This window comes from Anolis sagrei, chromosome X (genome assembly GCF_037176765.1).
Source record: "Anolis sagrei isolate rAnoSag1 chromosome X, rAnoSag1.mat, whole genome shotgun sequence".
NCBI lineage: Eukaryota > Metazoa > Chordata > Lepidosauria > Squamata > Dactyloidae > Anolis > Anolis sagrei.
The window spans coordinates 8,925,312-8,937,337 of record NC_090034.1 but is presented as its reverse complement, the minus strand read 5'-3'; the positions used below and the strand labels follow the sequence as shown (position 1 = coordinate 8,937,337).

The window sequence follows — 12,026 nt, the reverse complement described above, 5'->3', positions numbered from 1 at the left end:
TCAGGAGAGAGACAAGGTGGCTTGGGATGCCCTGACCACCAAGAATTTGCCACAATTTCATAGAATCATAGAATCAAAGAGTTGGAAGAGACCTCATGGGCCATCCAGTCCAACCCCATTCTGCCAAGAAGCAGGAATATTGCATTCAAATCACCCCTGACAGATGGCCATCCAGCCTCTGTTTAAAAGCTTCCAAAGAAGGAGCCTCCACCACAATCCGGGGCAGAGAGTTCCACTGCTGAACGGCTCTCACAGTCAGGAAGTTCTTCCTCATGTTCAGATGGAATCTCCTCTCTTGTAGTTTGAAGCCATTGTTCCGCGTCCTAGTCTCCAGGGAAGCAGAAAACAAGCTTGCTCCCTCCTCCCTGTGGCTTCCTCTCACATATTTATACATGGCTATCATATCTCCTCTCAGCCTTCTCTTCTTCAGGCTAAACATGCCCAGCTCTTTAAGCCACTCTTCATAGGGCTATTTCTCCAGACCCTTGATCATTTTAGTCACCCTCCTCTGGACACATTCCAGCTTGTCAATATCTCTCTTGAGTTGTGGTGCCCAGAATTGGACACAATATTCCACGTGTGGTCTAACCAAAGCGGAATAGAGCATGGGGAGTATGACTTCCCTGGACCTAGACACTATGCTCCTATTCGTGCAGGCCAAAATCCCATTAGCTTTTTTTGCCGCCACATCACATTGTTGGCTCATGTTTAACTTGTTGTCTACGAGAACTCCAAGATCTTTTTCACAGGTACTGCTCTCGAGCCAGGCATTGTCCCCCATTTTTTATCTCTGCATTTCGTTTTTCCTGCCAAAGTGGAGTATCTTGCATTTGTCCCTGTTGAACTTCATTTTGTTAGTTTTGGCCAATCATCTCTCTAATCTGTCAAGTTCATTTTGAATTCTGATCCACACTTGATTAGTGGTTTTCAAAAGGTGATCTCCATGTTTTTATGGAGATTCAAATTTGCCAAATGGATGTGACATCATTTTTACCTTTTCAATCAGGTTATGGTGCACTTATTTCTAAAAAGTTATGGAATTTCCAATATTTTATGGATGTAAAACCATGATGTGAAGTTGATTTGCAAACTCATGTTTCTACTCTCTGAAATTTGCCACCCCCATCCCATCAGCCCGAGACTTGCCTCCAAGCATTCTTTTGGGGGGAAGCGCAGGGACCATCCGATACGGGAACTTTTGGAGAAGCATCTCATGGAAGACCACAAAGTCATTGTACCGCCTGTACACAGAACACTTGAAACGCTACAACAGAGATGGAGGAAAAGTTTTAAGTGTTTCTGCAGGGGAGAAGCGTGCCACTGGTCATCACTGTGACAGATCATCCTCTTTCAAACCATTCCAGAGTTAATACAACTGTATTAACTTTTCCCAGTATGCACTGGCAAAGTTAATATTAACTTGTTGACTATCTTGACAAGTATATTGTGCAGAACAGCTAGCTAGGGAAAATGGTGCACATACTTAAGGAACATTGAATATGGCCAAATGAATATGAGATCTGAGAATATATATTTCCTTTAAGTAATTCACTTCTGTGTATTGTCAAAGGCTTTCATGGCTGGAATCACTGGGTTGTTGTAGGTTTTTTCAGGCTATATGGCCATGTTCTAGAGCAGTGGTTCTCAACCTGGGGTCCCCAGATGTTTTTGGCCTACAACTCCCAGAAATCCCAGCTAGTTTACCAACTGTTAGGATTTCTGGGAGTTATAGGCCAAAAATATCTGGGGACCCCAGGTTGAGAACCACTGTTCTAGTGGCATTCTCTCCTGACGTTTCGCCTGCATCTATGGCAAGCATCCTCAGAGGTAGTGAGGTCTGTTGGAAGTAGGAAAATGGGTTTATATATCTGTGGAGTGACCAGGGTGGGAGAAAGAATTCTTGTCTGTTGGAGCTAAATGTGAATGTTTCAACTGACCACCTTGATTAGCATTTGATGGCCTGGCAGTGCCTGGGGCAATCTTTTGTTGAGAGGTGATTAGATGTCTAAAATTACAACAGCAAAACAGCAGAGACGAAACAATCAAAGGCATCTAATCACCTCTCAACAAAAGATTGCTCCAGGCACTGCCAGGCCATCAAATGCTAATCAAGGTGGTCATTTTTTTTTGTCGTGTCACGAGAATCCTGTTGTAAGAGAATTGGCCGTCTGCAAGGATGTTTTCCAGGGGACGCCCGGATGATTTTGATGTTTTATCATCCTTGTGGGAGGCTTCTCTCATGTCCCCGCATGAGGAGCTAGAGCTGATAGAGGGAGCTCATCCGCCTCTCCCCGGATTCGAACCTACGACCTGTCGGTCTTCAGTCCTGCCGGCACAGGGTTTTAACCCACTGCGCCACCTGGGGCTCCTAAGGTGGTCAGTTGAAACCACAGACCACCTGCTGCAATGCAACCTGAGCCCTGCCACATGCACCATGGAGGACCTTCTTGCGGCAACACCAGAGGCACTCCAAGTGGCCAGATACTGGTCAAAGGACATTTAATCAACTACCAAGCTTGCAAACTTAGTGTTTTGTCTGTTTGTTTGTTTTGTTCTGTTAGAAATTTAATACAATGGTCTGGTTGCCCGACAGGATAAATAAATAGTTGAAACATTCACACCTAGGTCCAACAGACAAGAGTTCTTTGTCCCACCCTGGTCATGCCACAGATATATAAACCCATTTTCCTAGTTCCAACAGACCTCACTACCTCTTAGGATGCTTGCCATAGATGCAGGCGAAACGTCAGGAGAGAATGCCTCTAGAACATGGCCATATAGCCCAAAAAAACCTACAACAACCCAGTAATTTGCTTCTCTTCAGAAGGATTTGCCTCAACACATTCGACCTGTTTCACATTCCAATGACCAGTAAAAAAACAAAGCATTCTGAATATGAAATGCATAGTTCAAGAAAATCAAATGCAATGACAAACAGACGTTTTTCACAACTCTAGGGGAAATATGCAATTTGCTTAATCTAGTTTGACACTTTGAATTTCTCCCTTTAGCTATCAATCAGCTGGAAGTGTTTTGAAAATTTTACTGCAGCCAGTCATGCACCAAGGCGAGCAAGTTGTTTTCTCCACTTTCAAAAGTCCTTATGTCTGTTCAGGTGCAAGCAAATGGCTCCAATAAAATCTTTGAAAACACGCACATTCTTGTGTCTGCTCTACCATGACTGCTTACGACTGTAGCCCATTTTTTACTGTTTGACTAAGTGAATGAGATTTGTTAAACAATGATTAAGTATCTTGTATGTAAAAGCATTGTTCCTCTTATTGATCCCAGAATTGCAGAACAAACATAATAGAGTAAAATAATAGAAATATAATAGTAAAAGAAATAATAGAGTAGAATAAGAAAGGTAATAATAACAGATTAAAATAATGGAAATATAATAATAATAATAATAATAATAATAAATAGAGTAAAATAAGAAATGTAATAATAATAATGGAATAAAATAATGGAAATGTAATAATAACAGTAATAATAGAGTAGAAAAAGAAATGTAATAATAATAATAAATAGAGTAAAATAATAACTAATAATAACAATAATAAGAGTAGAAAAAGAAATGTAATAATAATAATAATAAATAGAGTAAAATAATAACTGTAATAATAATAATAATAATGGAGAAAAACAATGGAAATGTAATAACAATAATAATAGAGTAGAATAATAAATGTAATAATAATAATAACAGTAATAATAGAGTAAAATAATAAATGTAATAATAATAATAGAATAAAATAATGGAAATATAATAGTAAAAGTAATAATAGAATACAATAAGAATAGAATAGAATAATAATAACAGATTAAAATAATGGAAATATAATAATAACAGTAATAATAGAGTAGAATAATAAATGTAATAACAATAACAATAGAGTAAAATAATAGAAATGTAATAATAAAAGTAATAATAGATAGAATAAGAAATGTAATAATAATAATAGAGTAAAATAATGGAAATATAATAATAACTGTAATAATAGAATAGAAAAAGAAATGTAATAATAATAATAAATAGAGTAAAATAATAACTGTAATAATAATAATGGAGAAAAACAATGGAAATGTAATAACAATAATAATAGAGTAGAATAAGAAATGTAGTAATAATAATAACAGTAATAATAGAGTAAAATAATAAATGTAATAATAATAATAGAATAAAATAATGGAAATGTAATAACAACAGTAATAATAGAGTAGAATAAGAAATGTAATAATAATAGATTAAAATAATGGAAATGTAATAATAAAAGTAATACTAGAGTAGAATAAGAAATGTAATAATAATAATAATAAATAGAGTAAAATAATAACTGTAATAATAATAATAATAATAATAATGGAGAAAAACAATGGAAATGCAGTAACAGTAATAATAGAGTAGAATAAGAAATGTAATAATAATAATAATAACAGTAATAATAGAGTAAAATAATAAATGTAATAATAATAATAGAGTAAAATAACTGTAATAATAATAATAATGGAGAAAAACAATGGAAATGTAATAACAGTAATAATAGAGTAGAATAAGAAATGTAATAATAATAATATCAGTAATAATAGAGTAAAATAATAAATGTAATAATAATAGAGTAAAATAATAGAAATGTAATAATAAAAGTAATAATAGAGTAGAATAAGAAATGTAATAATAATAATAATAGAATAAAATAATGGAAATGTAATAATAACAGTAATAATAGAGTAGAATAAGAAATATAATAATTAGTAGAATAAAATAAGAAATGTAATAATAATAGAATAAAATAATAGAAATGTAATAATAACAGTAATAATAGAGTAGAAAAAGAAATGTAATAAGAGTAAAATAATGAAAATGTAATAACAGTAATAAGAGAGTAGAAAAAGAAATGTAATAATAATAATAATAATAAATAGAGTAAAATAAGGAATGTAATTATAACAATAATAAATAGAATAAATAATAAATGTAATAATAACAACAATAATAAAGTAAAATAATAAATGTAATAATAACAGAGTAAAATGATAAATGTAATAAAAATAACAATAATAACAGAGTTAAATAATAAATAACCTTGACTCAAATATAAGCTGAGGGGGACTTTTTCAGCCTAAAAAAAAGGGGCTGAAAAGCTAGGCTTATACTTGAATACGTGCAATAATCCCCATTCCTAGGACTATCCCAGGCAGGCATTTGCTGTGAACCCACGATACAAACATCCAAGACCAGTTGGCACTCTTACGAGGCAAAAAGACAAAAACAAATCTGAGACCTTCTGGTCTCTTCAGTCAGTCCGGCTATGCCCAAGAGACTTTCAATCAAGCAACTGCCCTAAAGAAAAGCAGCTTGAGAAAGCGATTCCCAGTCTTCCCTCTGCTTACCAGCAAGCGGCATTACCTTGCTCGAAACCTCATACTCCACATGCTTGACAAAGAGACCCTTTTTCTCCGGGATCAGCTCTACCTGCACCGTGTCCTTGCTCAGCAGCTCCTGCAAGGTGTGAGAAAGAACTAGCGGGTTTCCCGGGGGTGCCTCCATCGGAGGATCGTCTGCTTCTTTTACGTCACTTATCAGAGTCTTTGCAAAGTCTAGGGGAGGAGAAGAAAAAATAAAATAAAATGCCAGAGAAAACACTGCTGCTGCTGCTAAAAATCACAGCCCTGGAAACACAAAGTTGGTCCTTTAGGACTTGCAGGGAAAGCTGAGTCCAGAAACACCCAGAAAGCCACTTCTTCCAAATGAGACGTGCCCACAATGAAGAGACATCATCACCTTCCTTCTGATAACATCAGGGACAACTATATTCACACCTACGAGCTAATAAAACAGGCTTGCTCTTCTCAAGAAGGACAGATGCCAAAAATCCTACACTGTAAGCCAGCCAAGAGTCCAGTATTTCCTGCGTAGCTTGCTTCCACTAAGAGAAGAATTTGAGCAAATCCCCGAGTCGGCATTTTTGGATCCGATAACAACAAACTGTGGAAGGAAAAGAACTATTATTTTACCTCTATGTGCAACTAGAAGCATTTAAAACGGTTCCTGTCAAGCAGATGTTGCATTTCATCAGTCTTGAAACCCAGAAATGTCAGGGCAAAAGGACTTCAATTAAGACAGCATCAGAAGTCCCCCACTAATTAACTACATGGAGAATAATTTAACAAAGTACTGCTCTCAACCTCCTCCTCGACTAAATCCACTTCCCTCTCGGGGATGGAAGGGCAATCTATGCCCTTCAATTAAAATAGCTACAAATGAGCCTTTTAGGACTAACATTCTCAGTAGTAAACATCACAATGTAATGGAAGCAATTGAGAAGAAAAGAATGAGAATAATAATAATAATAATAATAATAATAATAATACTTTATTTATACCCCGCTCCATCTCCCCCAAAGGGGACTCGGTGCGGCTTACATAAGGCCATGCCCATCAGCACAATACACAACAATATAACACAATAACACAATAAAACCAAAAAATAAAATACATAAATGCAAACAATATAATATCAACACAACATTGTAAAAGCCCACAACAGCCATATAAAAATTCAATGCAATGACAGCCAATTGTCAAAAACCCGAAGTTTTATTTGCCTATCTACCTCCCTTCTGTGGCGAGAGAATCAGCAGTCTACGAACACGTTGCCCAGGGGACGCCCGGATGTCTTGCAATCCTGCGAGGAGGCTTCTCTCATGTCCCCTCAAGAACAGAGAAGCATCCCGAGCTCTGAGGATCACCTGGGAAGGAATCCCACTGGAGCATTGCAGCGCACCCAAATACCGGGGAGTCACTCTGGACCGTGCTCTGACCTACAAGAAGCACTGCCTGAACATCAAGCAAAAAGTGGGCGCTAGAAACAATATCATACGAAAGCTGACTGGCACAACCTGGGGATCACAACCAGACACAGTGAAGACATCTGCCCTTGCGCTATGCTACTCTGCTGCTGAGTATGCATGCCCAGTGTGGAACACATCTCACCACACTAAAACAGTGGATGTGGCTCTTAATGAGACATGCCGCATTATCACGGGGTGTCTGCGCCCTACACCACGGAGAAATTACACTATCTACCTGGTATTGCACCACCTGACATCCGCCGGGAAGTGGCAGCCAATAGTGAAAGGACTAAGGCAGAGACATCTCCAGCTCATCCCCTGTTTGGGTATCAGCCAGCACGTCAACGACTTAAATCAAGAAATAGTTTTCTTAGATCTACAGAGACACTCGCTGGAACACCTCAGCAAGCGAGAGTCCAAAAGTGGCAGGCTCAAACCCAGAACCTCAATCAATGGCTGATACCAAATGAGAGACTTCCCCCTGGGCACACAGAAGACTGGGCAACTTGGAAGGCGCTGAACAGACTGCGCTCTTGCACCACGAGATGCAGAGCCAACCTTCAGAGATGGGGCTACATAGTGGAATCCACAACATGCAAGTGTGGAGAAGAGCAAACTACAGACGACCTGCTGCAATGCAACCTGAGCCCTGCCACATGCACAGTGGAGGACCTCCTTGCAGCAAAACCAAAAGCACTCCAAGTGGCCAGATACTGGTCAAAGGACATTTAACTACCAAGCTTGCAAACTCTGTGTCTTTTGTATGTTTGCTTGTTTGTTCTGTCAAAAATGTAATACAACTGTCCAGTTGCCTGACACGATAAATAAAATAATTAAAACAGCTACAAATGAGCCTTTTCGGACTAACCTTTACTACAGTAGTAAACATCACAATGTAATAAAGCATAAATAAATAATAAACGGTTCTGGCCCTGCTTATTTGTCCGAACTTATCTCTCCTTATGAACTATCCAGGAATCTTCTGGAGAGGCCCTGCTCTCAGTCCCGCCTTCTTCACAGGTTTGGTTGGCGGGGACAAGAGATAGGGCCTTTTCAGTGGTGGCCCCTCAGGTATGGAACGCCCGCGCCAGAGATATTAGATAAGCTCCCACTCTCCTAACATTCCGAAAAAAAAGTCAAAACCTGGTTTTGTAGCAGGCTTTCTCAAATGCAATGTAGTAAATAATTACTTGACCTCGGAACGGCTGGACAATTGCAATCGGATAAAGATTCTGGAAATTAGATATGTAGGATTTATGTTTTATTGATTTTATTGTTTATGGATGTTTATATGCTTTTAACTGTTTATATTATTGTGGCATCGAATTGTGCCAGTTTTGTAAACCGCCCTGAGTCGCCCTCGGGCTGAGAAGGGCGGTATAGAAATATAGTAAATAAATAAATAAAATAAATAAAAGCAATGGAGAAGAAAAGAATGGGAAAAATCCACAACAGCCATAAAAAAAACTCAATGCAATGTCAGCCAATTGTCAAAAAACAGAAGTTTTCTTTGCCTGTCTTCCCCTAATTTTGGTGTTTCTCCACCAGTTCCACAATCTACCAAGAAAAGGGAAAAAAAACTTCAACCCTGCTATGGATAGCGACAACTTCCTGTTATTCTTAAAATAATGTTTTTTTTAATATCATGCATGTTATAACATATTGCTTCTCTATACCACATATCAGCAGAATATTATATTGTGCATGCATTATGCAGGAGTTCCCGATAACGCAGTGGGTTAAACTGCAGGTTAAACTTGCTGACTGAAAGGTTGGTGGTTCAAATCCGGGGAGCGGGGTGAGCTCCTGCTGCTAGCCCCAGCTTCTGCCAACCTAGCAGTTCAAAAACATGCAAATGTGAGTAGATCAATAGGTACCGCCGCGGCAGGAAGGCAACAGTGCTCCATGCAGTCATGCCAGCCACCATGTTTATTTTATAATTGGTGGAGGATTAGAAAAATAAAAGCTCACCACATTTATTTTATAATTGGTGGAAGATAAATACATTTAGCCCTCTGTGGCGCAGCAGGTTAAACTGCTGAGCTGCTGAACTTGCTGACCAAAAGGTCGGTGGTTCGAATCTGGGGAGTGGGGTGAGCTCCTGCTGTTAGCCCCAGCTTCTGCCAACCTAGCAGTTCAAAATCATGCAAATGTGAGTTGATCAATAGGTACCGCCTCAGCGGGAAGGCAACGGTGCTCCATGCAGTCATGCCAGCCACCACGTTTATTTTATAATTGGTAGAGGATTAAAAAAATAAAAGCTCACCACATTTATTTTGTAATTGTCAGAAGATAAATACATTTAGCCCTCTGTGGCGCAGCAGGTTAAACTGCTGAGCTGCTGAACTTGCTGACCAAAAGGTCGGTGGTTCAAATCCGGGGATTAGGGTGAACTCCCACTATTAGCCCCAGCTTTTGCAAACCTAGCAGTTCGAAAAAATGCAAATATGAGTAGATCAATAGGTACTGCCTCGGTGGGGAAGGTAATGGCACTCCATGCGGTCTTGCCAGCCGCACCAAAGCCCACCAAATTTATTTCATAATTGGTAGCAGATAAAAACATTTAGCCCTCTGTGGCGCAGCACGTTAAACCACTGAGCTGCTAAACTTGCTGTCCGAAAGGTCGGTGGTTCAAATCCGGGGAGCGGGGTCCCACTGTTAGCTCCAGCTTCTGCCAACCTAGCAGTTCAAAAACACGCAAATATGAGTATATCAATAGGTACTGCCTCGGCGGGAAGGTAACGGCGATCCATGCAGACATGCCGGCCACATGGCCTTGGAGGTGCCTATGGACAACACCGGTTCTTTGGCTTAGAAATGGAAATGAGCACCAACCCCCCGAAGTCAGACACAACTAGACTTAATGTCAAGGGGAAACCTTTACCTTTGCATTATGCACAGGTCACAATTACTATTATTTCTGAGATTGTTATTACTCTTAAACTGACAGGGAGTACCTGACTATGGGCCAAAAACGCCTGCCTTTGGGTACTGCCAGGAAAATACGATATCATACTATACGGCTATTTGAAAGACAGATCTTCCAACCGAAAGACCATTTCTCACATAAAGGAAATCCAATAAGATATACTTGTCCCCACTCTAGTTGTTATTTACACACTCCGACACTCATTTTCACAGTTCAGTTCTTCCGCCACATGCACCCATCTGTTATGAATTTATGTCTTCCAAAAGAAAGATAAGAACCAGATCCTACTGAAAGATGAGAGGTTTTTTAAGCATGATATCTTATCTATCGCTTCCGTTCTTCTGGTGCATGGTCCACCCAAGGCATGGTTTCATTAGATAACCAATCAGCAACAACAAGGTTGTTAAAATATTACAGTTGCCTCTAAAAGGCAAATGGAAAATGCATATGTGCTTCTGCTGGGTTAGCAGTATAGAAATCCTTCACGCATACAGAACCGGGATGTGCTATTCTCCCAATCTTATTTTCCAACCTCATCGCTATGATACTTCATCTTCCCACCTGAGTGGAAATTATCTGTATGACAGATGGCAAGCTATTTAAAGTCAAAACCAAGGTCTCAATAACATCTGTTATAGAACTCCAATATGCTGATGATAATGTAGTCTGTGCACATTCAGAAAAAGACCTACAAGCCACTCTAAACATCTTTGCAGAAGCATACAAAAAACTCAATCAAAGTGCTCTTCCAGAAGTCACCAGCCAATCCCTCTGCAAAGCCAGAAATAGTGCTAGCTTAACAACAACAACAACAGCAACAACAACAACACTTTATTTATACTCTGCCCTGAAGGGGACTCAAGGCGGATCACAGTACATATACACGGCAAAAATGCAATGCCACTTTGAATAGACAATACACAGATGGAACAGAAGGAGGTGGTTTGTTTCAACTGTGTCCAGCTGTTTTTGGTGCCATGGAAGGTTGGGCTTGAGTCCAGGGGGTGCTGTTGCTCTATCCTCTGTGACAAAGAGTCATCAGGACTTCCTCCTTCCTTTTGGTTGCCCAGCATTTTCTGATTTTTTCTTATGCCATCATAAAACACCTCCCACTGCTTTTAGCGGTACCTAATTTCTTTAGTTACAGCTAAAGCTGTTTTCGAATTGCTTAGGTAAACAAAGAGCTAGGCTGACAGTCGGCAACTCACAGCAACCTGGGGCTTCGAACCTGCAACCTTTTGGTTGATGGATCTTATAACTGCTGGTGATTTACCATTAGAAAATATTGACCACTTCTGTAAATAAATAATAATAATAGTAATAATAAATAGAGTAATAAAATAATAATACTGTAGAGTAAAATAATGTAAATATAATAATAATTAATATATTAAAATAATACATGTAATAAAATGATACTAATAACAAAGTAAAGTAATAAATAACCTTGACTCGAGTATAAGACGAGGGGAACTTTTTCAGCCTAAAAAGGGGGCTGAAAAACTAGGCTTATACTCAAGTATATAGATTCTTAATCTTGGAATCATAGAATCAAAGAGTTAGAAGAGACCTCATGGGCCATCCAGTTCAACCCCCTGCCAAGAAGCAGGAATATGGCATTCAAATCACCCCTGACAGATGGCCATCCAGCCTCTGTTTAAAAGTTTCCAAAGAAGGAGCCTCCACCACACTCCGGGGCAGAGAGTTCCACTGCTGAACGGCTCTCACAGTCAGGAAGTTCTTCCTCGTGTTCAGATGGAATCTCCTCTCTTGTAGTTTGAAGGCAATGTTCCATTGCATCCTAGTCTCCAAGGAAGCAGAAAACAAGCTTGCTCCCTCCTCCCTGTGGCTTCCTCTCACATATTTATACGTGGCTATCATATCTCCTCTCAGCCTTCTCTTCTTCAGGCTAAACTCCTTCAGCCACTCCTCATAGGGCTTGTTCTCCAGACCCTTGATCATTTTAGTCGCTCTCCTCTGGACACATTCCAGCTTGTCAATATCTCTCTTGAATTGTGGTGCCCAGAATTGGACGCAATATTCCAGGTGTGGTCTAACCAGAGCGGAATAGAGCATGGGGAGCATGACTTCCCTAGGTCTACTATGCTCCTATTGATGCAGGCCAAAATCCCTTTTTTTGGGCTATTTGAGGCTTTTTTTTTCCGCCACATCCCATTGTTGGAAGGGACCATAAAGCAGAATGCAGGCATCCCAGCAGCAGCCACAGCATAACAAAGATT

The 12,026-nt window shown here is 39.2% G+C and overlaps 1 protein-coding gene across 1 annotated transcript in view; it reads right to left on the bottom strand.

The window, feature by feature from the left end:
• The window catches only part of LOC137097905 (sorting nexin-8-like), a 56,824-nt gene that overhangs the window by 26,171 nt on the left and 18,627 nt on the right, over window positions 1-12,026 (bottom strand). Inside the window, exons 2-3 of the mRNA XM_067473320.1 lie at window positions 5,414-5,604; window positions 1,147-1,264 (exon numbers count right to left, since the gene is read on the bottom strand). Of these exons, the coding sequence (XP_067329421.1) occupies window positions 1,147-1,264; window positions 5,414-5,604 (309 nt within the window). The remainder of the gene's footprint in view (window positions 1-1,146; window positions 1,265-5,413; window positions 5,605-12,026) is intronic.